Consider the following 26395-nt stretch of genomic DNA (forward strand, 5'->3'; position numbering starts at 1 on the left):
TCCGAGGAAGTGGCCACCAAGGTGCCGGAGTTGAGCGGAGTTTAGACATATGACGAGTCGGTGACGTCTTTCATGAACCCAAACATAAACCCATATAAACACGACCACCATAGCCAAGTTCAATTGATCTCGGAAATCAGCACTCTATCAAACATGTCACCAAAGGTCTTTTTCGTCACAGGAACTTCCACCGGCTTCGGCGCCGAGTACGTCAAGAAAATCATTGCAGAGGGCGATCATGCCGTTGCTACTGCTCGCAACTCGTCAAAGCTTGAGAAGCCCGAGGGAGCAACCGATGAAAACTATCTTGCTGTAGACCTTGATGTTACCAAGAAAGAGTCCATCGATGCTGCCTTCCAAAAGGCCATTGACAAGTTTGGACGTCTTGATGTCGTCGTCAACAAGTAAGTCCCTTCAAGAGCCTAGACATTCCATGATTGAGCCTCAGTAACTGACATATCCCAGTGCTGGCTATGGTCTTGCCGGCGAATTTGAGAGTCTAAGCGAAGAGCAGATTCGTAAACAGGTAAAGACTTCCAATCTTCCCCACCACCCTCTTCCCCAAAACCATCACCACTAACCCACACCCCTCCTTTAGATGGAAGTCAACTTCTTCGGCCTCCTCGACGTAACCCGCAAAGCCCTCGAATCCATGCGCGCACAAAAGCCCCAAGGCGGTGTGATCCAACAAGTAACCTCCATCGGCGGCCAACGCGGTGTCCCCCTCTTCTCCATCTACTGTGCTTCCAAATGGGCAGTAGAAGGCTACACCGAAGCCCTTTCCAAGGAGCTAAAGCCAGAGTGGAACATCAAGCTTACTTGCATTGAACCCGGCGGTTTCCGAACCGATTGGGCTGGCAGAAGTATGGATTTCGGTGCGAATAAGAATGAGGATTATGATCATTTGGATGCGAAGAAGAGTATGGGGGAGAGAAATGGTACGCAGGCTGGTGATCCGCCAAAGGGTGCTAGGTGTATGTATGAGTTGGCTGTTATGGATGATCCACCGCTTAGATGTGTAATTGGTACTGATGCTTATGCTGGCATCAACGAGAAGCTGGATCAGTACCGGGAGAACGTCAAGAAGTTTGAGAAGTTGAGTACCAGCACTGATGTTGATGGGTACAAGAAGTCTTAGACGGGTTTCGCTTCATGATCCACGAACTCTTCCTTTCCTAGTCTAATTTACATTTGTCTCTATCATTCTTTGACAGTAAGTTTGGTCACTCTGTGTCTTCTCATCTTTCATCTAATGGGTGAATCTAAAATCCAAACGCTTGTTGCCCTCATCAGTCGTAGTCGCAAGGTAATGTTCCTTTTGCTCCTTGTTCATAGCATTCCATTTCTCATCACGACGTCTGTCGGCGGAGATTAGCAAACTTGTCTCGATCTACGAGAGCCTCGGCGGATTCCGTGAACTTACTTGTTGACCGTCACATAAAAGACTTTGCATCCAACAAAGGCGCAGATATTCCAGCAGACAATTCCGATAAGAACTTTGTTGCCAAAGAAGTAGTATGGCCTATGATGAATGTCAGTAGGATGCTCCTATAGAGATGGCGAAGAAGTTGTTGCTTACTTGTCTTGCTCACGGTAAATGTTGGATGAGATGATGGAAGAAGCCTGCACAAACATGTTGTACAACGCTGTCGCCACTGCTCGCGTACGAACACTACCACCATTTCTGCTCGTCACGGCCACAATGACCGGATGAATGTACGGTTGTGCATATACCAAGCAACTCAGGATCCAAGTAGCCCAATGACTTCTTCCAGTCGGTAATACCTCTAACGCAATTAAGCAAGGCAAGACGAAGATCTGAGAAACGGTGCCGATGAGGAATCGATCATTGATCTTCTCCGACAGATATGACAACCAGAGTAAATTGATGATGAAGAAGCAATAAGCCGGAATGCAGAGAAGGTTGACCTGGAAAGTCGAGAAGCCAGCGCTCTTAAGATTGAGCGTGAGGTATGAAGTCATGGGGTTGGCAGGCATCATCCAAGTCAATCCGAGGAGATAGATGGGCCACATGTGATAGTCCTTGAGACACTTCCAGAACATGCCTAGAGAAAGAGCTTGTCTGTTGTGCATATCACCCTTGCTTGGGTCATCTCTCAACACTCTGTTGACCATAATCTTCTCTTCTCTTTCGTTAAACCAGCCGTCTTTACCACGGAACTTGGAGGCAGTTTGTGTGGGCGAAGGCGGAATGTAGAACCAGGAGATAACACCGATTATACCAGTAAGACAGCCTTCCAGAGCGAACAGCCATCGCCATCCGGCGATACCGTTGAGGCCACGCATGTGGAGGAAACCAAAGGCAAGGAAGGCGGATACAATGCTAGTGAACTGATATGAGAACCAGAAGTAGCACAGTCTGATGGGAAGCTCGCGCGTCTTGTACCAGTAGGACAGATACAAGATGTTGTCGGGGATGAAACCTCCTTCGAGCAGACCAAGCAGTGCTCTGCAAGCCCAGAAGGACGAACGGCCGTTGATAAAAGCCTGGCAAGCAGCGACCAGAGACCATAGGACCTGTACATATATGAGTGTGTACTAGAACAGCATGACTGCTTTCGTTCTCACCATCTGAATGGGCACCCATCGGTCAGGGCCAATCTTCTTTCCCAGCATTTGACTTGGGAGCTCTGCAAACAAGAAGCAGAGATAGAAGATGGTCTGACCAGTGTTATAGTCGTTTGTGTTTATTCCAATGTCCGTGAGCATGTTGTCAGAAAGTGCTTGTGAGATGTTGCCTCGATCGAGTTGAAGCGCAAAGAACATGAAGCAGACCCAGGAACAGATACGCAAGTCGATCTAGTTTAGGATGAGCGTCAGTGAAAGTCAAGTCGACTATGTGCAAGAGTCGCTGACCTTTCTGACAAGCTTCTTCTCTTCCTTGGCCTCCCATTGGAACTTTGGATCCCATCTGTGATATCCTTCATAGCTCTCAATAGGCTTATAGTAGCTTTCGAATGACTGTGTATCGAATGCAGTCTCTCGAGTCTTGCCTGTTGTGTCGAAGATCACTGGCTCTTCTACTGTGGCCAACGGGAAGGCCTTGGTACCCGAAGCATTATTCGAGTCAGTGGAGCTCGTGTCGCTCTCAACCTTGTCCATCTGGCCCATAGTCGCACGACGGAATCAATTGACGACGGAAGGAGGAAGATAGATAAGAGTTTTGGCAGGTGCTGGCAACTCAGTCGTCAAGTATAAAAGTTTCGATCCTCCAACGTCGTACGCGACGAACATTTTCCTCGCGTGGCAAACGTGATTACGCAGGCGGATTGACCAGGGCTGTTGAGACCTGATAGTGGACCGCGTACTCAGTACCATGACTTGGACTTGAGTGGATACGACTCGTCCTCCCACGTTGATGTTGCATGGTAGCATCCGCAATATCGCCTTTCTCACCGATGGCTAAATAGGATTAGAGAGCAAAGCATGCTCTTCATCAGTAGTTTACCTGACACTCCTTATTGTGTGATGTGGCACGTTGCTGATGCAAACAGGGCTAAGAGGTCCAGAATTGCCTAATCGGGAAGTGATTGTGGTATGGCGTGCTTTGCGGAGTTCATGAGCAAGCATGGCGACATCTTGACCACGCATTAGCCTGATATTCATCTGATTACATACTGATCTACTATAGGTCAATGATGTGGTGATTGAAAGTACAGAGTCATGTACTGCTCGTGAGTTTGTTTCTTAAGTGGCAGTTCAAACTGCCGTGGAGACATTGGTGAGCTTGGTAGGTTGCGCGACGAGTCGACAACGTTTGACCATCGCACGCAATGCTGTGAAGTTATCGTGAATATATGTTCTGCGATCTGCGATTTGTTCGTCGAGTTGTATTGGGAAGGTCCACGATGTATCATTCCGTTGTATCATGGTCGATCTTTCTAATGATTGCCGGCAGCCGGGGCTGAGTTCAAAAGTAGCATGGTCGCTCCTTCTGCTTGGTCTCCAAACCAACTCTTTTTCTTTTACCTCGTACTTATCATAGATCCACATTCACTAAACTATGGCTCCCGCACTAATTGATGTTGTCCATAACGCGGACGCAGAACAAGTATACGCCAAAAACCAGAGTCAAGAAGGATACAAGGAAGCTTTTGCTCAAGGCCCCAAGACGACAAATTATGAAAGCGAATTGAAAGGTGTTGGAAAGCACCCACCGGCCAAGTATCCATTGTACCTTCCCGTCTGGGATAATGAAAAGGACATTGGAGGCAAATATCCACCCAATCAACCTTTTGAGGCGTATGAGCACGGAAAGGATGCCGACCCATCGTTCAAGAATCTGTTCAAGGGAGCTTCCTCCGTTGAAGACATTACTGCCAACATCGGTGCAGAAGTCAAGGGTGTACAGCTTAGCAAGCTTGACAAAGCTGGCAAAGACGAACTTGCCCTCTACGTCGCACAGAAGAAGGTTGTTGGTAAGCATTGCCATAATCATCATGCTTGCACTGAGACACTAACGCAGTATCAGCTTTCCGCGACCAGGACTTTGCAGACCTGCCAATCCAGGATGCCATAGACTTTGCTGAATACTTTGGACCATCACACATTCATCCAGCCTCTGGCGCACCAAAGGGCTATCCCAAGGTCCACTTGGTCCACAGATCTGCAGCCGACACAACCGCCAAAGACTACTTTGAGGAGCGTACCAACAGCATCACCTGGCACAGCGACGTGACTTACGAGCAGCAACCTCCAGGCACCACATTCCTGTACATCCTGGACGGTCCCTCTGCAGGAGGCGACACTTGTTTCGTCAACCAAGCAGAAGCATACCGAAGATTGTCTCCCGAGTTCCAGAAGCGTCTGCACGGGTTGAAAGCAGTCCACTCTGCTCATGAACAAGCACAAAATGCTCTCGCTCGAGGCAGCATTGTGAGACGTGATCCGGTCGCCAATACCCATCCCGTGGTCAGAACACACCCTGCGACAGGTGAAAAAGCTCTGTTCGTCAACCAGCAATTCGTCAGACGTATCGCTGGCTTCAAGAAGGAAGAGTCGGATTACTTGCTCAAGTTCCTGTATGACCATATTGCATACTCGCAGGACATTCAGGCCAGAGTCAAGTGGGCACCTGGAACTGTAATCGTTTGGGACAACCGCGTGACTGCTCATAGTGAGTTCGAACGGATGCCATCGTATTGGATGTTTGCTGACTTGATACCTCACAGCTGCCATTCTTGACTGGCAAGATGGTCAACGTCGCCACCTCGCTCGCTTGACACCCCAGGCTGAGCCTCCTTACGAGACTCCATTTGGAGATTCAAGTAACTGAACATGGCTTTGGACGGCCGAGGTTGATGAGACTGTCGGTGCTAGGAAATTGATGATCACGATGAATCTGATGGGTGAGAGGTGAAATGGGCAAGAACGAATAATGCAAAATTAAGATAGGGCTTCGGCAATTTAGGTCGCCCGTTGAAGCTCGTCCATCTTGTGTTACGAAGGCCGTGTGAAAACAGTGAAGATAACAGAAAAAGCGCGTACCATATAGTCCCGTGTCCATGACCCAATTCCGAGAAACCAACGCCGGCGTGCCCGACTAACCTGGGCAGAAAAGCAGCAATTGTAGGAGAGAGACTTGGCAAGCCAGACTAGTCGCTGCGCAACATGCTCTCGACCAGTTCGCCCAATGGACCGTACCACTCGGCCTTGGCGTCTCTTCTGCCGCCCTCGTCAGCAAGAGCGAATTCCTCGACAAACAGGACATAGTGCTTGAAGCCAGTATTGAGATGTGCTTCGAGGCCAAGCCCTCTGATGACGCCGTAGTGGTGACAGTAGATGTGGGCGTAGATGCGGTAGAGGCGCTTGAAGATTTGCTTGATGGTGGATTGGAAGGTCGGAGGGAAGGGTACTCCTGGATGTGTGGGAAAGACGTTGACGTCTGAGAGGATGTTCGAGGTCCACGAGAGGAGGTTCGAGATGTAGCTGGGAGCAGGAAGACGGACGGGGCGAGGGAAGTCTGGGGGGTTGTGCCAGAGGTACTCGAATCTGGTAGAGATGTGGATTAGCAGGTTTCGAGAGCGGGAAAGAATGACAAGATGGGTCATACTCATCGGTCGCCTTCATCTCGGGACACGAGTGAGGGCTGCAGAACTCTGTGATTGCGCCATACAGCAGATTGATCTGGTTGTAAAAGTCGACGACGTTGACAGCCAGCCATTCGTCCTTGTCCTCGCCCTCGGGCAAGCGCACGACTTTTCTCAAGCTGCCGCTTCCCAGTGTCGCCTCGGCGAACTGCTTAAGCTGCCAACTGTTTGTGCCCTTAGCAGTGCGCGCAGGCCTGAAGGAGGAGCGCGTGCCACGTCCGGCGTTGCTGCAAGTCGAGAACATGTCAGCATCTGTGTGGATTCCTTTGCCCAGCGCATTGCGGAAGCGGTTCTGGAGGGGCGAAGACGTCGATGTAGCAGTGTGGGTGCTGCGTGGACTGTCTGGGAAGCACAAGGACAACTGCGACCACGACTCGCTGGCTGCCAACACATTGGAGTGCAAGGCAGGCAGCGGTCGCGCCTGGCTGGGGAAGTGTGGACGGGGAGGGGAGGATTGCACCAACATTGTCTGCATGAAGGTCGCCATGCTGCTCGCGACGGCGGTATGTACTGATGTCTTATCCCTTGTTCAGCTGCGACTTCAACCTCATTCCGTCAGCCGCTAACGAGGAATGAAGACGTTGGCCACACATGCTCACCCGATCTTATCAGTCACACGGATGCTGCGTCACGCCTGCGATTGCGTTTGGCTCGTATATGTCCGCTGCCTTGCACCTGATTGCTGTACGTTGTTGATGGGATTTGAGAGGGCTGTGTTGATTGTTCCTTTGTTGACATGGGACGGCCCTAGGAGCCGCTCCCCCACAACTCGTGGGAGCGGACCCTCGCCAAGCTTCAATCAATCTTCGCAACCTTGTTTGCTCTTGCATCATCACTCACGAAATTGACCATCTTCCCAGAACACCATGTTCCCAAGGAAATGCATTTCCAGAATGACATACCATTTCAAGTGGTAGAACGTAGCTAATTTATGGCGACCCAAGCCGTCGACTCTACTCCTTTCCTGCTCCCCCTCCACTCCTGACCCATTCGCCCACCTCAAACCCGAGACGTCGCAACGTGCCTGCTTCAATGCCCTCCACGCCGCCGTTCTCTTCGGTGCCCTTGAAACGTCGGACCGCCATGATCCGGTTTTCTTCCTTGATCTCAACTCCACCTTTCCCTCCATCCTCCGTCTTGTCGGCTTCCTTGACATAGACTGTCATGTCCGGCCCGACAATGCCGCGCCACAACGTCGCTGTCCACTGCCAGTGGTCGGCTGCCTTGTACGCGTCCTTGATGGCCACTCGCGATGCAAACACGTTGGATGCTGTCACGGTATACGTACGCAGTAATATCACCAACTTGCTACCGCTGCCATGACAAGTGTCAACTTCCATAGCCTCGCTGTCAAGTCCGACTTCGGACTGTAAACTCATGTTGCTGTTCTTTCTGTCCTTGTCGCCACGGACAAGTTGCTCAATACTCTTGCTCTTCTCGTGCCACTCACCAACTGTTCGTAGTAGCTCTGGAATCTGCACATCTTGCTCGTCACTGCCTTCCGGGAGCTTTGGGCCATCAACTACTTTGACCACCATGTCGCCTTCACGACCTAAAAACTCCTCGAGCCAGTCGGTCACGTTGCGAGCTGCTTCCGGGTCATCGCCCTCGATGGCGATGATAGTTCCTCGAGGCTTGTTTTCACTAGTAGCAGAGGGTGGTGCAACTCGACCAAGGATCTGAACTTTGGCCATGAATGACATCGACATAATGATCTCACCCACGCTGCGTCTGTCGGGCTCTTTCGAGTCGCTTCCTCTGTTGCCGCTTGGTAGTTGTCCAGGACCCGACCTGGTGGATGTCGGAGGGCCAGACATGGTGCCAGCTTGTAGAGGAGGTAGTGTCAAGCTGAGCTCCGGTCCACCCGGACGTTGACTAGCTCGGTGTTGTGAGTAACCAGGTCCGGGACGAGGTGGAGGTCCCATCATGTTGGGCGGCACTGGACCTCGCAGAAGATCGGTTGGTCGCGGTAAGCTCTCCCTGCGAAGATGCTGCGTACCAGGCGGGGGCGGGAATTGATGAGGCGGCCCCATCTGCCGACCTTGCTGTAGTGAAGATTGCCCTTGTGGACCGAAGGGAAATGGTGTGCCAGGGCCAGCATTCTGTCTTGGTGGCATAGTTCGCGTTGACATGACGTATGTCCCTTGGGGAGATTCAAATCTGCGTCGCTTCGAGTCAGGGGACAGGATGGACGAGTGCTCGTCTTCGCCTTCGCCACGCTGGATCATGTATGGCTGAGAAGAACGTCCGTTGGCCATGTTAAGAGGGTGGGGCGATGATAGAGAGAGGTTGTTGAGCATAGGCAGGTAGCGAGTTGAAGGCGTTGTGGTGGACGAGGGTGTCGGAGGTGGGAGTCGGAATGCGTTCAAGCGTGGAGGATATTGAGGATATGCCGATGAAGGACTCGTTTCTAGACTTCCAGACTTGTCAAGTCGCTCGCGTGCTGAAGAGGGCTTGCTTGGTGTAGGGTGGATAATGGTTCTGCCACCGCACTTCTGACACTTGCGGTGGTCTGGTCCTGAGAAGCCTGATTCGGACGAGACACTGCCTCGGCGTCCTGATCGTTTGGGCTGGTACCGGTAAGATGGGTATTTTTGTTGATGCTGCAGCTTCTCTTCCTATCATCCTGTCAACTTCGATCTCCAAGCGCATGTCAAATTTCACTAACCTCTGCGTATGCCTTCCACCGATTCTTTTCTCCTTCAGGCTCGTTTCTCCACTGCTCGCCAATGATCTTTGATATGTCAGGATTGGCAAGGCCAGGATTTTGAGCAACTACAGCGGCTTGACGGTTTTGACGATAAAGGATGAACGCTGTCATGAATCAGCACTCGAGATCTCACAGCATAAATTGCATGTCGTAGACTGACCGTTCCTAGGTCTAGGGACTTTCGGCTCAGGCTGGCACAGACAGAAGTTGACCAGTGACTCGGTACTACCGTCTCTGGTATGCGAAGGACTGACGTCTTGGACCTCGTCTGGATCAAGGGCTTCTGCGCTCCTCTTCCGTTGGTCGCGAAAAGGCGGTGACTCTTCAGGCGTCAGCGGCGTATCCGAAAGCCGGGCCTTTGGTGAGGATTGCAGCTGCGGTGCAATCGATATGTTCGTCGATACTCTGCGCGAATTGACACTTCCGTCACTTGCAATACCTTGGGAGCTTGTACTCAAGTCTTCGTGTTCTGCAGATGGCATCGTTCTCTCCCACAACTGCCTGGTGAAGACGATCTGGGGTTGGGCATGAGAAGGTTCAGCAGTCGATGGTGTAGCCGGCGACAATGTCGAAAATCTGAGCTCCGATAGGGGTACTCGTATGACAGACATTGGAAAGGGGATGTCCAGGAATGCACTCTTTTGTTGTCAGAATGTCGTCTTTGACGCTCTCATGTCAATACGCGGACAAAGATGAAAGACGAGGTCCGCGGCTATTATTCAACAACATCCACCGCCTCGTCTTTCTTCTCGCCAGAGCCGGCGATTGGTCCTGCTGTTTCTTTGTATCATGACGAACGGTCGCCCTTTATGTCCGATTGTCCTGGGCCGATCCGGTCTGACGGGATGGGCTGTGACAGACAACCCGAGCTAGCACTTCTTTGTTCTGGTGGTGAGTAGATTTCCGCATGCGGGAAAGCCGGGCCAAGGTGAGACATTCCGACGAAACGCAAGGAGATCGGCCTAAGAACGCACCCCATGCACAATGCGAACAAACCGATTATTGAAAAGCAATCGTCCACCCATTCGGTCAACCCAGACCTTTACAAAAGGCTGCTCGCGCTCCAATCTTCTCTTTCGAGCCTACCTGTGTGTCCTAGAAAGACGGATGATCTGTCTTGGTCTTCCGATTCTCGACGTACAACGTCTGATTAGCGACAGTGCTATTTTGGAGCATCTCAGCGACGTGTTTGCCGAGTAGCTCATGTGCGGTGCCGCTCAAACGCGTATCATCCCTGGAAAGCGCATCAACTTGTGAATCCAGACAAAGAAATCAGCGCGAGCTTTGACATACCAGAACAAGAAGTGCGACGGGTCATCACACATGGTAAATGACTGGGTCTCGTTCATATCTCCGCTGAGAGGAGCGGTGTAATTGACACAGGACCGGGTCAGTTCTGTAAACTTGGCACCAGGCCCGGCTTTCGAGACTACTGCGGGGCCTGTCTCGTCAATCTCGGGCTCACGCAGTTGCTCGAGCATCCACGCGTGGAAGTCGGGCATGACGACGCGGGCCTTGTTCCACGTCTCGGCTTGCTTTTGGAGGACGTTGTTCCAGAGATCAGTCAGTACAACGGCTTGCCGTTGGAGCTGGCCATACTTGTCGATCCCAGCTGCAGATGTCCGCTCAGCGATCCAACGAGGAAAGAAGGTCGGGTCCGGGACCTTGGGTATGACCACAGTTGTCCGGAGAGGGGACACGGTCTTTGCTTGGACGAGGCGGTCTAGTTGGGCAAACATGGAGGCAATGCAGTCTACCACAGTGGGCAAGACAGCCTCTTCCTCCAGACCGACAAAGTCCCACAGCTCCCACAGTCCAAAGAACAAGGTAAAGATGTGTGTGGTTCTTTCTTTCCCTCCTTCTATACCGTCTTGCCATCGAAGGTCAATTTGCGCGAGATAGTCGTCGACTTGATGCCCAAAGTCTCCGATGTTTTCAAGCCCCGATGTAAGATTGAGCGATCTTGTTCGATTGGCGTAGACGTCGTTGTCGATCACAGGACCCCGTCGGTGGGATGGATGGGAGGGTAACGATTGGGCTAAGTCGTAGATGCGGTCGCAAACAATCTGTCTGGGTCAGGATGAGTCAAGGTGAAGCACGCCAAACGCAACACACCTCTGAGCATAGCGTGTCCACCCACAGCTTGTTGTTGGCTGGTGCTGCTGCTCGATGCGCCGACAATTCGAGGCGATTGGTGCTCCACGAGTCTCCGAAGACTATGACTTCGGTCGTCTTCCGGCTCCAGACCTTCTTTGCTCGCGTGATGGGATGGTATGAGCGCAAATTCCATACCATGTATACCAACGCCGAAATTGCGAGTAGCACAACCATATTGAGACGGGCGAATAGCTTCATCTTGTCGTCTGCGTCTGGGTTTCTCTCTAAGATGGTTGCCTGGGTGGACTCTGTTTATACCAGAAATCTGTTGGTCGTAATCTGTGTCTTGCTTCGAAAGCAATCAAATCGATTTTGGTTCTAGTAGCGGCGCAATACCATCGCAAACATGTGCAGCACTAGGGCAGGGAATCGCGAGAAAGTGACTGGATAGGTGAAAACAAGACAACAGTCTGTTACGAGTCAACTACGGGTGCCGGATTAGCTGCTTACCTGCCAGGCTGCCCAGAGCCCAGCAATATTATCCTACCCTAACGAGCGTACTGACGCAGTGACGCGTCCTCCGCGACAACCGGCGGTCGACGGCACGGTAAGTAGCCCTGGCCACCAGCAACCTCGCGCATTGTGAGCGTCTTTATTGTGCTGTATGGTCTCTTTTAGAAGCCTGAATATCTAAAGAACTTCGGGAAAGCTTTCGAGGCGCCGTCCATTCAAATCGTAGTGGCCGTGAAGTTGTCAAGTTCATCTGGGCGAGTGGACGCAAACGCTCCACACTCGGACTTGGCAGCTAGCCTGATTGCTTGGTTTTGATCGTGACCTCTATGATTAGATTCGATGTCGTGCGACTTGTCACGGAGGAGGCTCGAAGATTTATCCGGCTTCGCAGAAGAGGACAAAATCTGTTGGAGCGACTACCTGGAGTGTGTCTCGAGGGCGCTCAGCGTGAGCGACCTCGAAACGCTCCAGAATGACAGGGTCGTCCTCACAGTAAAACAACAATCATGCTGTATGCTCACCTCACTCCCAGAGACGACTTCTACTGCTCAGTGCTTGGAAAATATCTATACCGGTGATTTGTGTTACCTTATCTATGTAGGCAGGCTGCGAGCGTGAGCACGAGTTCGGCTCACTCGGTGCAGCTTCCCTGCTTCCGTGATAACTTGCGAGTCGTGACTCCTTGAGGCAGGTACGCAAGCGGTCGCCGCGATGACTTTACCTCTCATGACATCGACATCCTTAGTCTTCACCACAACACAAGATCTTCTTCAGCGACATCTTACCAGCCATACAGTACAGTTCTCCCGCCAGATATAGTCAGGAAGTGAGCGCCAAGACAAGCTGAGCCGCGCTCCCTCTTTCCCATTATTCACCCAAGTTCGAACGTCACAAGTCTTTACTATTATCGATGTCAGGTACTCTTGATGCGCAACTCACATCAGCGTTACCGCTCGGCGATCACATGATGGCGGCTCATCGAAGATCGGTCGTTGTTGACCTGATGAGTGACGATAGCGCCGATGATGACCACCCTGTCATTCAAACACTTCATACCGCCCCGAAGCCGCTCCCTAAACTGCCCGTGTTTGTCTCGCCAGACGGCGTCCGCTTCTTGAACGATTTGAATAACTACATACCCGTCGGATCACTTGTCTTGAATGAAGCGAGTGATGCCGCGACCACCTGGGACGAAGTATTCGATGCCGACACCTTATCACAATTAGGACTTCCCGCACAAAGCGCACTTGATATCGAAAAGCTCTTGGCCCGCAGAAGGCTTCGCGTCTTCATCAGTAGTCCTTCAAAAGCTGTGCTCAGGATCTACGTGTTGCCCAGTGATGTGGGGCACCGGTATCTGCAGCATGACCGAGGGTCAGACACCCACCTCTTCTCACTGCTCCAAGGCCTGAACACTTCACTCGAAGCATGGAATGGAGAACCAGTGTACGAACAGCCGTTCGATCTGTACGCTGCTGGAGAAGAAGGCTCTCTGTACTACTTCTTCAACAGCATTCCGTCGCCAGATCCTTCGCCGGACAGAGTGAAGAGCCACTTCCATAGGGAAGCTCTGTCAGATCTCCTTGATGATCAGTATCAACTACCTGGTCTCAAGACAGTCCTCTATCCATATCAGCGCCGATCTGCTGGTCAAATGTTTCAGAGGGAGTGTGAAGAACGACTCGAACTCGATCCTCGACTCGAAGAACGAACGGCGCTTGATGGCACGACTTATTACTATGCACCCTGGGAGGTCTCCTTCCTTCGAGGCCCGCGGTACTATGAGTCTTGTAAAGGGGGGATCTTAGCCGAGACCATGGGGTTGGGCAAGACTGTGATCTGCATAACTCTGATCTTGACGACTCGTGGCTATCTTCCTTGCACGCCTGCCCAATATGATCGAGTGACCGTCCGACCAAAAGTTGCTACCCTGGTGGAAACAGCTATATCGGCCATCAACCGACATTCGGCCCCTTGGCGATCTTTCTTTGAAAAGCACGAAGAAATCACTGGAGAACACATGTAAGTACAGCTGAGGATGAGTTGAGATACGCCAGGTTGACGGGACAGGAGTTCCTCTCAATGACAATGAGATAGGGAGACAGTATGAATTGACGTCTCAACACTTACTAACACCACGGTTAGGGGGAATTGCATCAACCTTATGCAAAAGAACCTACCGTCCTACGAAGTGCCTGTCGAACCGATTCGTTGGAATCGAAATACCAGCACACCATCACCAAAGAGACTTACACTCACCGCCACGACTCTTGTTGTTGTACCGAGAAACTTGCTGTCTCAATGGAAACTGGAGCTTGAGAAGCACACGACAGGAATCTTGAACATCTTGATCATGGATGATAACCGAGTCGTTTTGCCTCCGGCCGAGACGTTGGCGACATTCGATCTCGTCATCTTCAGCAGGCCTCGATTCGAGTACGAGGACAGAGACGGCGCAGATAGGATAGGCCGCCGCATGTCAAGGTACCCTGTAAAATGCAACTGTCCGTATATTGGAGCTACGAGAACGCGAGATTGCGTCTGTATAACTTCCGATGTAGGTCCATGAGCTCCACTACATCCAGAAGGCTTTGCTGACCCGAATTCACAAGGACTTATATGTCTCACCACTCAAAGCCTTGCACTTCCTCCGGATCATCATCGACGAAGGGCATGGGATGGCCGCGGAGAACACCCGAATCGCGAGCGTCGCGAGCAAACTGGTCGAGGCCTCTCACCGGTGGGTAGTAAGCGGCACTCCGGCGAAAGACCTCGTTGGCGTGGAGATGGACCTGATTGGACCTACCTCTCATTCAGGCACGCCAATTCCTGTCGATGACACCAATTCTGAGTATGGTTCTGGCTCCGGCTCCGGTTCTGGCAATAACGACGCAGAATCACTTCGCCGCCATACTCTACTCAATCAACGAAAGACATTCAATGCGAAAGATGAGAGACATGGAGCTGTTCGCAGTATAGGTTTACTGGCGAGCAACTTTTTGAATATCAGACCATGGTGCTCTGGTGATGACGAACGCGCAGCCGACTGGACAGATCACTTCTTCCGACATGAGATGCTACGGCCTCGAACACGCACGTTCTCTGGTTTCGCAAAATGTCTGCGTCGAACTCTGGAATCAATCGTCATCAGGACACAGCCTTCAGATGTCGAGCGCGACATTGAGCTTCCTCCCCTATCGCACGAAATTATCCGACTGGAACCATCGTTCTATGACAAGCTGACAGTGAATGCTTTCATATTTGTGTTGACCGCCAATGCTATCACTAGCGAGAGGACAGATATCGATTATATCTTCCACAAGAGCAGCGGCAAAGCTCGCACTCAGCTGTTGAACAATCTCCGCGCAAGCGCCTTCTATTGGACCGGTTTCAGTGCCTCCGACATGGAAGCTGCTATTAAGCAAAGTCAACACTATATCGAAAAGCAAGACAAGCTATGCTCCAAAGAGGACGAGGAGCTACTCAAACATTGTATGAATCAAGCAAAAGTCATGGTGGATTCACGAGGCTGGAGAGCGCTCACTCAAAGTCATGAAGTCGGACTATTTGTGGAAAACTGGCCGGGTGAAACTAAAAGATTCTGGTCGTTTGACAAACCCAAGATTTCGCCCATGCTCTGCGGCGCAACACAGCTTATACAGGCCCAAAATCATGTCAATGGTCAAGCGCATGCCCCCGATCCAACAGAAGGCCTCGCTGGAGCCGGCATACGTGCTCTGTCTATCCTGCACCCGCAGTCCGTAGATGGAAAACTACCTGTGCTAGTTAAGGCAGGTATCCCGTCATCTTCCATCGCTATCAACCAAGTAGGGAATAGGCGCGAGATCCGAGCGAAGACGTCGGCCGTTAAACACCCCGGACCGCCTCAACAAAGAGAGTCGTCGACTGTCGATGTAACGTCCGAGGGTGTGGAAGAGGTCGAACTGCCTCCTGATTCTGCACTTCGTAAAACCAATATCGTTGGTACCACATCAGCAAAACTAAGCTATCTCCTTTCAAGAATTGAAGAATTCTACCAGGACGAGAAAGTATTGGTGTTCTACGATAGTGATAATACGGCCTACTACATCGCGCAGGCCCTGGAGGTACTGCACATCGACTATTTGATTTATGCTAAATCTCTTACCCCAGCACTAAAGTCAGAGTACGTCGTGCGGTTCAACCAAAACCCCGAGCATCGCGTGCTACTCATGGATATCAATCAAGCCGCATACGGCTTGAACTTCCCGTCGGCATCAAGAGTTTTCTTCATCAATCCGGTCAACAGACCTCATATAGAAGCTCAAGCACTAAAACGTGCTCACCGCATCGGTCAAACTCGCAAAGTCCACGCCGAGACTCTGATCCTAAAAGGCACCATCGAGGAAAGGATCTTCGAAAGAGCAAGGACCATGAGTCGCATGGAGCACAAAAATGCAAAAGAACTTGAGGACGATGGTGGAGTACGTGATATCATACAGACAGCGCAACCATTGCGTGTCGGTGAACCGAATGGAGTTGCTCGAGTTGCGTTTATACAGAAGGCGCAGCCGCTGTTCGCAAGGGCGGGGTGGGTGAAATGGAAGATGGCCGCTTTAGAAAATTCAAAGTCGAATGGCAAAACCAAGACGCACAAGAGCAGCGGTAAGAGGCGAGCGGACGATGTTGATGATAGAGGATCCCGCAAAAAGAGGTCCAAGAGCAAAGGCACCAAGTAGAAAGTTGATGGAAGTTCCTGTAAATGGTAGCTAGTATATTGCTACGGAGTCGCAAGAATATCAGTCAGAACTCCAATTGGCAAATAAGTCTTGTCCGCACCCAAGGAAAGGGCAGGCACGAATTCCTGTATCTCTCCATGCAGAAATTCACAGCAGTAACAGAGAGTCCATCACAAGATATGTCACAAGTCAATCTAGCAGAAGATCACACTCCAGCGTAAAAGACAATGGACCCATGCTCTCTTACTGATAGACTGCAATTCTGATCTACTTTGAGCGAGACAGGATCCACTGAGTGACATCTTGCGCGAAGGTGAGTTTATCCTCACCAATTTCTGTATGCACTGCATTAAAGAACACCGAGTTAGCTTTGAGAACCCAACAGCAGGTTACTTGTTCGACTTACTCTCGTGTAACCAACCATTGTATAGCTTCAACTCCTTGTCTGTCAGAGGACACTTTCCGAAATACACCTCGCTGCTTGAAGGCAAACAGACGTCATCACTTGTACCGTGCAGCATTAGCAGACTAGGCTCGTGTCGTGGTGTGGCGTCACCCAATTGCTTGCGTCCAGCGCTGGTGTTGTACTCAGCACGATCCAAAGCTTTATTCATGCCTTCCAAAGTACAGTAGCCATGGAACATTTCGTCAGCTTCGACTTCAGCATTATGTCTCTGATCCCTCGTCAGCCGCGTCGTGGCAGGTGCAGCTTTGACTTGAACATTCGGCAGCCATTTTGCACCGAGCGACAAGAGTGAGCGCAAGATACCGCGAGGAGCATCGGGGAGATGATAGCAGGGGCTTCGGTAATAAATCCACTGATCTGCTGCAAGATAGATGCAGGTCCTTGAGTGCTATAGTAAAGTACTTGTTGACCTCCCATCGAGTGACCCATGAGAAAGACTGGATACGGAGACGGGAGGACGGTCATGATCATTTCTGTCATGTCAAGAAGGACTGTTTTGGTGGGTCCGGATTTTCCACGTTGCTTTGGTGTTTGGACACTGCGACCAAAACCTCTGAGTGTTGTTAGAAGTCGTTGCGGCTTTTCCTGGAGAAGGTACTACCTACCTTTGATCAAAAGAGTGTACTTCAATGCCATGGCTCGCGAGGTAGGAAAAGAAGAAATCCGGGCCGTTGCCTGAGATAGGTGAGTGGAAGTTCAAGGCTGTAGTCGTTGTTCTCAACTCACAATGATCGCTAAATCCATGAATGAACACAAGTCTAGCTTTGACAGTTCCTGTGGGCTGAAGTATGGTCATCAGCAAACCCAATTTGATACCACTGATTGATTCTCGAACCTACCTTCCAAGATTTGGTATATAATGAAAAGCCTAGCGATGGGATCGCGCTTTCCCCCGTCATGTATCTCCTCGGATCAAGCTCCATGTCTGTGTAAGGTAGACAAAGAACGATAGAATAACACTTTGGAGCAAGAAGTTGTAAAGCTATTGTAAATTTTACTTCACACGATGCATTTTGATTCCGAGACTTTCACCAAGAGTATCAAGATTTGGGGTCGGCCGTTGATGATGCTATGCGCGGGTAGTCGGTGATTATCTGACACCGGATGGTCTGTTTGAGAGGAGAGATGCTCGCGAGCATGTCCGTTGAACGCCTCAACCTAGCCAAGGTTAGAATGTACTATCAAGGTGTATAGTCAGCAAGCATTGCAAGCGAGTATGTGAGGGACGAATCGAATTGTCAAGCGACTACTTGTTCAACATAGAAGTTGAAGAACTGCAACTAAGAAAACACATCTGCCCAATAACGCTCGCCCTTCAGATTTGCCACGAATTCAGTAGCTTCTTCCTCGCCGTCTCCCTTCAAGTCCATCCTGATCATCTTCATCGTTTCGGCAATGCCATTTCCTACGACACCAGCGCCGCAAAGATACAGCTTAGCATCTTGTCTGAACATCTCGACAGCGTCTTCACGATCGTGCCAGAGTCTCTCTTGTACAAACTTGCACCCGTGAGACTGGTCAGATGCATGAGTGAAGGCTCGGCGTACATCGACTACGCCTTCCTTCTCCCATGCATCAAATTCCTCGCGGTACATGTCGTCTTCGTCCGGAGCATTCAGACCATAGAAAAGCATAGCTTTACCGACCTTCTTACCTGCCGTTTTCTTCAACGCGCGTTCGGCAACGAAAGCGCGGAATGGGGCGAGACCGGTGCCAGCACATGCCATGAGTAGATGGGACTCATCATCCTTGGGTAGACCAAAGCCTGTACGACTTGCTCGGTGACTGATCTGAACGTGGTCTCCGACAGACAGTCGCTCGAGGAAGTTACTAGACACACCCTCGAAGCGATGGCCTTTCACTCCACCCTTGGCAGGAGCATCTATCACTGACCATGTCAAGGTAGCGACGTTCTCCTTTTCTAAGGGTGAAGACGAGATGCTGTATTGACGCACTCGCATCGGAGGGACAGCTCCGAGAAACTGTCCAATACTGAACTCAGCCATCGGGTACTGTTCGAGGACATCCAAAACGCTGATGTTATTCTTCTGGAAGCTCTCGTCGCCAGCGCGACTCGCAAGCTCCTCGGACTTCTCCTTGTCCGGAATTGTCTTTGCGATGATCTGGACTGCACGAGATGTAGCTGGTTGCGCAAGCTCAACCATGCCAGACAGAATGTCGTAAACAGGGATTGCAATACCAGTGGGAAGGGATGTTGCCGAGCCTTCTTCGATCTTCAGTGTAGCATCCCAGGGGAGACCGAACCTCTTCAAGACTCGGCGAACGTTTTCAATAGGATTGTGAGGCAAGACAGCGAGATAGTCTCCAGTTTTGTAGGTAAGTCCAGTCGGAAGCTTCAGTGCGATATGACGTTTGCGAGGAGCACCGGGTCTTGTGAGGAGACGTGTATCGCAAACCTCAGCGACCTGCATATTCTGTCTCAACAGGCTTGATCGAGTTTGGTAATCGATTGCGACCTTGAGTTCGCTTGCGTCGCTTTCTGAAGATTCTTGCGAACTAGACTTCTTGCCGAACGACTTTTCGAATGCGGGCCAGAGTTGCTCGTCCTGCCATTTGTCGAACTTGTCGAAAACACTACCATCAGTTACATCGGCTTCAAATCGATCGATGAGGCGGTCTGCACCCTTCTCGGCCAAAGTTGAGTCGACGACCTTGGGGATGCGCTGATAAGTGGATGCCCACTCCTCTGGAGGGTTGTTAGCATCATCAAACAGAAGCCGATATGAGCAAGCAACTTACTATTTCCGACTCCAAACACAGAGAATTTGACGCCATCAAGATCCGACTCATCGGCTTTCTCCAGCCAGTTGCAGAAATGAGCCGCGTTATCAGGGGGCTGACCCTCGTAGCTTGCAGTGATGACAACAATCGGATCGTTCTTCGGCAGGCCAGTCGCCATTGAGTCTAGTGTCGCAACCTTGGGATTGTATCCGTGTCTGGTAGCAGTCGAACTGAGAGACTGTGCGAGAGCCTCACAAGTGCCGGTATTAGAACCATACAAGATGTGAAGGGGGTCAGCATTTGGGTCGGCTCCGACATTATCCTGATGCTGATCTTTCTTTGCTTTGCGACCTTGCGAGGAGGAGCCACCTATGCTGCCAATCAGCTCCTCAGTCATATCTGGGTCTCTCAATTCAGCTTTCATGAAGAACTTGTCAGGCTTGATAGTCAAGGTGGTCTTGATCTGCAGGCTGTAGGAAGGATCGGCGAAACTGAACCGGAAGGCTTGAAGCAAGGTACTCACGCAGAGGAGAGCCTCTTGCCAGGCGAAGGGTCTCCCGATGCAGGCCCTCATACCGTTACCAAATGGCTTCCAGGCGTGAGGTGGCAGTCTGCCAAAGGGCTCATCGAGCATCCTCTCAGGTTTGAACGCCTCTGCATCCTCGCCGTACACTGCAGTATCGCGGTGAATGAGAGGAAGAACAGCAACGCACACCTCTCCGCTCTTGATTCTATACTTGCCCCCGAGTAATTGGTCTCCCTTAGCAGTAAGTGCAAAGCCAGGAGCGGTCGGATGGAGGCGCAGGGTTTCACGAAGGCAAGCGTTGAGATATGGCAGCTTTGATAAAAGCTCCAAAGTGATCTTTTGCTTGCCGATTACATCGTCCACCTCTTTCTGTGCGGCACTGTAGGCCTCGGGGTTCGAAAGTAGCTCGTAGAAGAGGAAGGATAGCAATCCAGACGTGGTTTCGTGACCTGTGTCTTTGTTCAGCGATAGCATTCAGCAGGTAATCACCAAGCCCTACCAGCAATGAGAAAGGTAATCATGTTGCGTATGATGACATCTTCTGTGAGCCCTTCTCCAGTCTTGGGATCTTTACCATTAATCATGGCATTCAAGAGATCCTTCTTATCTGTAGGGTGCCGGCGACGTTCATTGAGGAGCTCCTTCGCGACTGTCTGAAGCTCGGCGATATCATCCTGATACTGTTGATTGGCCTTGCTGTAAAGCATGTCGGGTGCGAAGGCTGGTCGACGAGCCCGAGCACCGGAGCCGGAGAGGAAGCCCACCATGGCCTTGACGAATGGATGCATATCGTCATGGTAGAAAGAGTTGAATCGGTCGCCCATGGCGCACCTTGGAGATATTAGATGCGAAGGACGTCGCGGGGCCGCTCTGAATACTCACAATGCAATAGAATCAAGAGTCAGTCTGGTAAAGTCATCGGTAACATCAATAGTACTCTGGGGACCAAATCGAGCCCACTTGAGCACAAGCTGAGAAGCAACATCGGCCATCTCGCCGAACATTGAGCCAATCGACAATGGCCCAAAAGCTGGCATCAAGATACGGTGGGCGATCTCCCAATTGTGTTCACCTGGGTTGGCGGTAAACAGTCCATCCTTCACGCCGTTACGGATCTCTTTGAGGGGACCTGCCACCGCCTTCTCGAATTTGTTCTCGTCAAAAAGGTCTATCGCAAGGTCGTGGGATGCAACGAAGACACGCTCTACACCGAGCTTCAGCTTGAAGATAGGTCCTACACCGATCAGTCACACGCTTCGAAGGTTGAAGAACAGTCGATGTACCATATATCTGTGCGATGTTGGCGAAGCTTTCCTGAGGATGTTCTGCATCCACATTCAGTACATTCCCAAGGAATGGCAAGCCTGCTGGCTGAGGAATAGTTTCTGTCATAGTCGAGATTCAACAGAGATTCTGCGCGGTTGGAGAGAACAACAGTGACAAGGAGGCATCAGCGTCCGCTTCGCAGCTGGACTAGCTACTACTTGACCAGCCGAGTGTACACTGTGTCACGGTCGGACGAACTCAAGCTACTGTCAACGCTGCCGCATCGGAAATTCGGACGAATTACCTCAATAGGTAATCGAATCGGTGTCATGCTTGCTTCCTCGGTCTCACATGTTTGACAACGGCGCTGAAGTGATCATACTTTTCGTTCCTGCTCGTTGGGGTAGGCGTGAGGGTCTACGTGGTGTTAATTGCGGATACCATCGAACGACTCCCGTAGACACTTGGTGATTGGACTTCACAATGCAGTCGTGAGTGCGCCTAACGATTATGCCTAACCCTGTCTTCATTACAGGTCGTGTTCTTCCCGAGCAGTCAGAGTAGAATTAAAGCTCACATTTCACAATTGCACGCCGTCGGACCTCGGCAGCCAAGACTTCCGACCTCTCTCGTTCCTTCCCTAACAATACCACAGCTTTGTAGAATCATTGTCAAAGCGTGCGGCATGTTGCTTTCTCTCTCTATTCTGAGTGGATCGAACCACCGCGGTTCATTCAGATAAGTGCGAGTATCGCCAGACATTCATTTATTGCTCTTCCTTGAAACCCTCGCGCTACCTGACTGAAGTTCATTTTAATACATCTCCTGCTAGTGGCTTGATCAGCTTTGTTGCAATGTAATGCTTAAGCGCCTGTTCCAGCAGAGAGATTTGTCTGTAGCCGACCAGACACGTTGCTTTTCTCTAGGCGATCTAAGACACATTCCTTTTCTCTAGCTGCCATATGCAAAGGTATGTTCTCGGGCACCTTGACCACACAACGGGTGTTGGTGATAACATGCTTGGCAAGTCCACCATCGTCCCCAGACCGACACCGGTATCCCAGCTGGCTTCGGCAATTGGGTAGCCGACTTGTGCTACGGCGACGCCGTCGCCTTTCTCGAAGGCCGAGACTCCTGGGCCCAACTTGGGGACGGTTCCTGCGACATCGTGACCGAGAGTGAGAGGCGCCTTGACCGAATACGGATCTAGATGTTCCATGTGTCCTTTTGAGATGTGTAGTTTTAAACGGCAGAGTCCAGCAGCTTCCCACGGCGATGAGCACTTCTCCAGCCCATGGCTGTGGGATTGATTTTGAATTCAGCTTGAGCTGCCCGTCGGGATTTTCGTAGCGATAAGCCTGCATCACTGTTGTGTGTGTTATAGAATGTGTATGTTGTGGAATCAGGAGGAGAATCTGTCTAGGATAGCATCAGGGCTTTAAAGTCAGCACATTATGTCTCCAAGGCTCAACAGAGCTCTCGTTCCCGAATCCTTGAACTCGCATCGCGATCGATCTCCCGTTCGGCTGTCGAGTAAGTGGAGAAGGCTCGCAGGATTCAAGATTGCCGAAACCTACGATAGGCGATGTCTATATGAATGAGAAGATTGGTTCTGTCAAGCAGTAAATTGCTAGCATGTATCTAGCCAACGATTTTAAGTTATAAGCATAGAGGTATGAATGAAACGCTTCCGATTAAAACAAACGCCGTTCCCATCATGACGGTTCGGTTTCGTACAGGTGATAAAAATAATACATGATCATGCCAAGGAGTGCGTTTGGGCGATTTGGCTGGGAGCAGACAAGGGGTCTGGCTCTGGCAAGCCAATTCGATCATGCACTGTACACAGTTATTCTCTGCGTACGATACTTAGACATGATCCGATGCGGGGACAGCAAAGGTAGAAGTCAGTCGAGACGACATGTGGTCGGAACTTACAAGAGTGATAGTGTCAGGTCACCACGAATACTGGCCTTGAGCTCAATTTCGACGTCGAGGTTGGCATCCAGCTTCAGCTTCAAGCCATCGGTTTCATCAAGGAGAGACGACTCCTTCTTTGGTGGTTTCTTATAATAGGGCTGGTTGGGGTTGCTGCCTCGCATAGGAATCTCTCCTCTGTCTGCGCGAGCCTTGGTGACAGGGCCGTCCATGGATGTTGAATCGGGTCCGATACGTTCGAAAGGTTGCATCTCGTGTAGCTCGCCGTTGGCGTCGGCTTCTTCCAGAGCTTCTAGGGAATTGGTGTGCATGTATTTGCCATCTCTCTGGTCGTTCTTGACTCGCTTTCTTCTTGCTCGGCGCGATGAGGATCGGGAACGCTCGGTTTGGAGACCTGGTAAAGATCAGTCTCGAGCGTGAGATAGCAGATCACTAGATTGCCGTACCGGTCTGACGCTTCTCCTGGTTGTAGTATTCGTTGTGCTTCTTTTGTTGCGTGACAGTCCTCTGGTTTTGTGCCTGCTCTGCCTGGCTACCGGCGAATCTCTTTTCGTCTCCCGAGGGGTACTCCGGTTCCCAATTCTGGCGCGCAGCAACAATCTCCTCATCAGTCGGCATGATTGTCTATAGTGGGGGTTTGGTTGGTGATGGGAGGATAGGTTGTGAATTTCTTGGAGAGCTACAGAGGGCAGGAAATCACGATGCCAGTGGTCAGGGCAGCGAGACAGTGCAAGAGGAAAGCAGTGACGTCCGCGGGCATGCGGGCAGGGAACATGTCGCGGCTGGCCCAGTCTCACGATCTCGAGACCAGCGTGTGCGGGCAGCATACCGAGCGACGCCTGCGCCATGATCAAATCCATGTGCCACACAAACCTGATTCTTGAGGGATCCGCCCACTAGCCACACGTCATAGCAGCATTCTGCACGCAATTCCTTGCCTTGTTGAAGACGACGCGTATCTGCAAAGCGACTCGATTCGGATTTGCGAGCAGGGGTTGACAGCGGGAAGCGAGCTGAAACTGCAGCCCGTGCCGAAGTGTGGCTCGACAAAACGGCTAGGTCAACGTAAAAGTGGCTCCCATGTGGAGAAATCAAGGCGACCACGTCTAGGGCAATTTGCAGAAGGAAATTTCGCGAGACCGCTCAAACACTATTCATGATCAAGGCACTGCGCCTCACTAGCTGACACGTCGACGTCAGGGTACTGACGGTGAAGCGAGCTCTATGGTGATCCGACTGAACGAACATGACACGAATACGAAGATACCTCAGGCAGCATGTGCAGGTCTTCAAGTAGACTGATACCTCGGGATCGGGCATCCACGATAGGTGAGCAGAGAGGATATGCAAAGCGAGAAGACGCTTGCCTTGTATCACTTGTGCTCTAGAAGCATAATCACATCTCCGTCGACAGAACAGTCTTGTGTGGCTCAAAGGTCCTCTCGTCGTTTTTGATCTAACTTTACAGAATACAGGGAATGAAACAAGATGAACAGATGGTAATCCAACAAAGACCAGAACTCCATGGTATCCCATTATAAATGTCGTTTCAGCATTGGTCGTCCGCACTTTCGGCGTATGCGTGGCAGCAATGGTTTTAGTTACTGGTGGATTGTCAGCTCCATTGAGAAGGGAAGTGCGGCGATATACGTACAGCAATCCGAGAGTCAGGTCACCGTGAATCTTAGCCTTAAGCTGAATCTCAATGTCCAGGTTAAGCTCGAGTCTCAGACGCAATTGTTCACCCTTACCACCGTCGTCCTCTTCCTCACCACCGCCTTGCTTCTGACCTCCTGTCAAACCGCCGAGAGCCTTACCCGCGGTGTTTCCAACTTGGTTGACGGCCTGACCAGCGGTATTTTGAACCATCTCGCCAGCTCCACCAATTGCGTCACCTCCAGGAACATTTTCGGTGATGTCGTCCAGAGGACCACCACCGCCGCCGCCGCCTTGCTTCTTCTGACGTTGACGTTGGCGACGTCCACCGTTCGCAGATGCATCGCTTCTAGCAACAGATTCTGTGTCGCTGTCTTGTCCGCGACGGCCACGACCACGGCTCTGGCGTCTGCGAGATTGAGATGCTTGACGTGACTTTTGTTGCTGAGGTTCCGGCTCGGCTTCTTCTTCTCCATCGGCGTTGGCACTGGCATCTGCTTCAACGTCGGCGCTTGCTTCGGCCTCAGCACCACCATCTCCTTCCGATTGGTCGGGGGTGGGCTGTTGCTGCTGAGGTTTCTTCTGGCCCAGCTTCTGTGGCTTCTTTCTTTCGGGAGCACTGGCACCACCTTCGGCTCCGGCAGAGGCTTGCTTGTCCGACATGATAGGGGTTTGCGAAGATAGATTTGGTGTGAGATGTGTGGTCTGGGTGTATGTAGTGCTTGTAAGGAGGAAGAGATGAAGAGAATGGAAAAGGCCGGCTGATACTTAGAAAACTGGCAGCACCCTTGACATCCGAGCAGGTTTCAAACCCGCATGAATGTCCAAGGGCGGTCCTTTGACGTAACATTGGCTCACCAGCCACATTTCTCGAGGACTGAAGTGGGCACCTCAGCATGCAGGCGTGCTGATCGCGCGTGAGCCAATGCATAATGTTCGCTTAGAGTTGCAACTCACGGGAAGTGTCAGGGCCAGCCACACATGTTGAGGCGTCGCGATCGAACTCCGTCTGTGCATTGGCAACCGGCACTCAACGTTCCGGCGAGCTCGCTTGCTGTGAGCGCGGAGAGCGACGATGATGATATGATGTTTGTGGAAGGAATCTTGGGAGCGGTGACAGGCCGTGAAGCGCCTCAGGTGTCAAGTTTACGGTGGACTAGAGCGCAGATCGACAGTGTTTTTCGTGATCAAGGTCATCGAGATCGAGCGGACAAGTTGAGAAGGATGTCTCAAATTCGCGTCGTCGTAGTCTTGACACGGCGTGACGGCAACACATAGTTCGTCCTCGACACCGGGCGGGCTACGTATTATTGTGGTCTTCGGCTTGTTGCGCGACCGCTTTCTCTGAATGCCGTCTAGGTATACATCGATCGGAAACGACTTCTCGGTGATATGTGAGGCCTCCATGAAGCACAGGGGAGTGAACTGTGTCTACAGCTCACGTCTGTAACTGGGCTGCCTCAAAGAGACATCTAGCAACATGATGTCGTGATTCCAGAAAAACATCTGTGAGCATTTGTAATATGCGTGGGTGTTTCTTGCAGGGCAACTTCCCAAAGCGTCACGACTTTTGGCCATCGGGAGACATACAAAGTCAGGCGCGGCTAGGCTTGATCATCTGGTCATCGGGATCCTACGAGGCAGGCAACATAC

General features: G+C 51.2%; 12 protein-coding genes across 12 annotated transcripts; 3 read left to right on the forward strand and 9 right to left on the reverse strand.

Annotated features, from left to right (window-relative positions):
* Positions 1–101: 101 nt before the first annotated feature.
* AUEXF2481DRAFT_37333 (uncharacterized protein) lies at positions 102–1283 on the forward strand. Its single transcript, XM_013490862.1, has 3 exons — positions 102–404; positions 466–526; positions 599–1283. The coding sequence occupies exons 1-3, from the start codon at positions 154–156 to the stop codon at positions 1136–1138; spliced, it is 852 nt and encodes a 283-aa protein (XP_013346316.1). The 5' UTR covers positions 102–153; the 3' UTR covers positions 1139–1283.
* On the reverse strand, positions 1250–3132 carry AUEXF2481DRAFT_46215 (uncharacterized protein; the record flags this gene model as incomplete). Its single annotated transcript, XM_013490923.1, has 5 exons — positions 1250–1358; positions 1424–1522; positions 1580–2538; positions 2590–2820; positions 2878–3132. 5 exons carry the CDS (start codon positions 3130–3132, stop codon positions 1250–1252), a joined length of 1653 nt encoding a protein of 550 aa, XP_013346377.1.
* A 668-nt stretch (positions 3133–3800) lies between these two features.
* Positions 3801–5296, forward strand: AUEXF2481DRAFT_77712 (uncharacterized protein; the record flags this gene model as incomplete). Its single annotated transcript, XM_013490992.1, has 3 exons — positions 3801–4439; positions 4493–5137; positions 5193–5296. Exons 1-3 carry the CDS (start codon positions 4025–4027, stop codon positions 5294–5296), a joined length of 1164 nt encoding a protein of 387 aa, XP_013346446.1. The 5' UTR covers positions 3801–4024.
* Positions 5204–6797, reverse strand: AUEXF2481DRAFT_37336 (uncharacterized protein). The gene is made up of 4 exons (XM_013490863.1): positions 6710–6797; positions 6575–6656; positions 6074–6337; positions 5204–6012 (listed from the first exon to the last, which is right to left on the reverse strand). Exons 2-4 carry the CDS (start codon positions 6595–6597, stop codon positions 5616–5618), a joined length of 684 nt encoding a protein of 227 aa, XP_013346317.1. The 5' UTR covers positions 6598–6656; positions 6710–6797; the 3' UTR covers positions 5204–5615.
* Positions 6798–7063: 266 nt separating this feature from the next.
* On the reverse strand, positions 7064–9561 carry AUEXF2481DRAFT_37338 (uncharacterized protein; the record flags this gene model as incomplete). The annotated part of the gene is made up of 3 exons (XM_013490864.1): positions 8981–9561; positions 8779–8924; positions 7064–8728 (listed from the first exon to the last, which is right to left on the reverse strand). Exons 1-3 carry the CDS (start codon positions 9429–9431, stop codon positions 7064–7066), a joined length of 2262 nt encoding a protein of 753 aa, XP_013346318.1. The 5' UTR covers positions 9432–9561.
* Positions 9562–9915: 354 nt separating this feature from the next.
* AUEXF2481DRAFT_27147 (uncharacterized protein) lies at positions 9916–11175 on the reverse strand (the record flags this gene model as incomplete). Its single annotated transcript, XM_013490791.1, has 3 exons — positions 9916–10054; positions 10114–10886; positions 10936–11175. 3 exons carry the CDS (start codon positions 11173–11175, stop codon positions 9916–9918), a joined length of 1152 nt encoding a protein of 383 aa, XP_013346245.1.
* Positions 11176–13044: 1869 nt separating this feature from the next.
* AUEXF2481DRAFT_37342 (uncharacterized protein) lies at positions 13045–16360 on the forward strand. Its single transcript, XM_013490865.1, has 3 exons — positions 13045–13452; positions 13576–13987; positions 14043–16360. The coding sequence occupies exons 1-3, from the start codon at positions 13085–13087 to the stop codon at positions 16146–16148; spliced, it is 2886 nt and encodes a 961-aa protein (XP_013346319.1). The 5' UTR covers positions 13045–13084; the 3' UTR covers positions 16149–16360.
* Positions 16361–16415: 55 nt separating this feature from the next.
* On the reverse strand, positions 16416–17572 carry AUEXF2481DRAFT_77717 (uncharacterized protein; the record flags this gene model as incomplete). Its single annotated transcript, XM_013490993.1, has 6 exons — positions 17454–17572; positions 17341–17395; positions 17220–17289; positions 16918–17167; positions 16555–16822; positions 16416–16492 (listed from the first exon to the last, which is right to left on the reverse strand). Exons 1-6 carry the CDS (start codon positions 17535–17537, stop codon positions 16416–16418), a joined length of 804 nt encoding a protein of 267 aa, XP_013346447.1. The 5' UTR covers positions 17538–17572.
* A 322-nt stretch (positions 17573–17894) lies between these two features.
* AUEXF2481DRAFT_46219 (uncharacterized protein) lies at positions 17895–21274 on the reverse strand (the record flags this gene model as incomplete). The annotated part of the gene is made up of 5 exons (XM_013490924.1): positions 17895–19321; positions 19375–20331; positions 20382–20713; positions 20765–21116; positions 21166–21274. 5 exons carry the CDS (start codon positions 21272–21274, stop codon positions 17895–17897), a joined length of 3177 nt encoding a protein of 1058 aa, XP_013346378.1.
* A 552-nt stretch (positions 21275–21826) lies between these two features.
* On the reverse strand, positions 21827–22764 carry AUEXF2481DRAFT_37344 (uncharacterized protein). The gene is made up of 2 exons (XM_013490866.1): positions 22177–22764; positions 21827–22118 (listed from the first exon to the last, which is right to left on the reverse strand). Exons 1-2 carry the CDS (start codon positions 22365–22367, stop codon positions 22100–22102), a joined length of 210 nt encoding a protein of 69 aa, XP_013346320.1. The 5' UTR covers positions 22368–22764; the 3' UTR covers positions 21827–22099.
* On the reverse strand, positions 22755–24040 carry AUEXF2481DRAFT_37345 (uncharacterized protein). Its single transcript, XM_013490867.1, has 3 exons — positions 23533–24040; positions 23087–23480; positions 22755–22987 (listed from the first exon to the last, which is right to left on the reverse strand). The coding sequence occupies exons 1-3, from the start codon at positions 23702–23704 to the stop codon at positions 22981–22983; spliced, it is 573 nt and encodes a 190-aa protein (XP_013346321.1). The 5' UTR covers positions 23705–24040; the 3' UTR covers positions 22755–22980.
* Positions 24041–24191: 151 nt separating this feature from the next.
* AUEXF2481DRAFT_547143 (uncharacterized protein) lies at positions 24192–25621 on the reverse strand. The gene has a single exon (XM_013491068.1). It carries the CDS (start codon positions 25403–25405, stop codon positions 24230–24232), a length of 1176 nt encoding a protein of 391 aa, XP_013346522.1. The 5' UTR covers positions 25406–25621; the 3' UTR covers positions 24192–24229.
* Between the last annotated feature and the right edge of the window lie 774 nt (positions 25622–26395).

This window comes from Aureobasidium subglaciale (genome assembly GCF_000721755.1).
Source record: "Aureobasidium subglaciale EXF-2481 unplaced genomic scaffold scaffold_4, whole genome shotgun sequence".
Taxonomy (NCBI): Eukaryota; Fungi; Ascomycota; class Dothideomycetes; order Dothideales; family Saccotheciaceae; genus Aureobasidium; species Aureobasidium subglaciale.

Coding starts and splice junctions, on each gene's coding strand:
- AUEXF2481DRAFT_37333 (XM_013490862.1), top strand. CDS start 154: ATGTCACCAAAGGTCTTTTTCGTCACAGGAACTTCCACCGGCTTCGGC. Junction 405..465: donor CTTGATGTCGTCGTCAACAA/GTAAGTCCCTTC, acceptor GACATATCCCAG/TGCTGGCTATGGTCTTGCCG. Junction 527..598: donor AAGAGCAGATTCGTAAACAG/GTAAAGACTTCC, acceptor CCCCTCCTTTAG/ATGGAAGTCAACTTCTTCGG.
- AUEXF2481DRAFT_37336 (XM_013490863.1), bottom strand. CDS start 6,597: ATGGCGACCTTCATGCAGACAAT. Junction 6,338..6,574: donor GCGACCTTCATGCAGACAAT/GTTGGTGCAATC, acceptor CTCGACTTGCAG/CAACGCCGGACGTGGCACGC. Junction 6,013..6,073: donor GAGATGAAGGCGACCGATGA/GTATGACCCATC, acceptor CATCTCTACCAG/ATTCGAGTACCTCTGGCACA.
- AUEXF2481DRAFT_37342 (XM_013490865.1), top strand. CDS start 13,085: ATGTTTCAGAGGGAGTGTGAAGAACGACTCGAACTCGATCCTCGACTC. Junction 13,453..13,575: donor GAAATCACTGGAGAACACAT/GTAAGTACAGCT, acceptor CACCACGGTTAG/GGGGAATTGCATCAACCTTA. Junction 13,988..14,042: donor GCGTCTGTATAACTTCCGAT/GTAGGTCCATGA, acceptor CGAATTCACAAG/GACTTATATGTCTCACCACT.
- AUEXF2481DRAFT_37344 (XM_013490866.1), bottom strand. CDS start 22,367: ATGGAACATCTAGATCCGTATTCGGTCAAGGCGCCTCTCACTCTCGGT.
- AUEXF2481DRAFT_37345 (XM_013490867.1), bottom strand. CDS start 23,704: ATGCCGACTGATGAGGAGATTGTTGCTGCGCGCCAGAATTGGGAACCG. Junction 23,481..23,532: donor CCAGGAGAAGCGTCAGACCG/GTACGGCAATCT, acceptor GATCTTTACCAG/GTCTCCAAACCGAGCGTTCC.
- AUEXF2481DRAFT_547143 (XM_013491068.1), bottom strand. CDS start 25,405: ATGTCGGACAAGCAAGCCTCTGCCGGAGCCGAAGGTGGTGCCAGTGCT.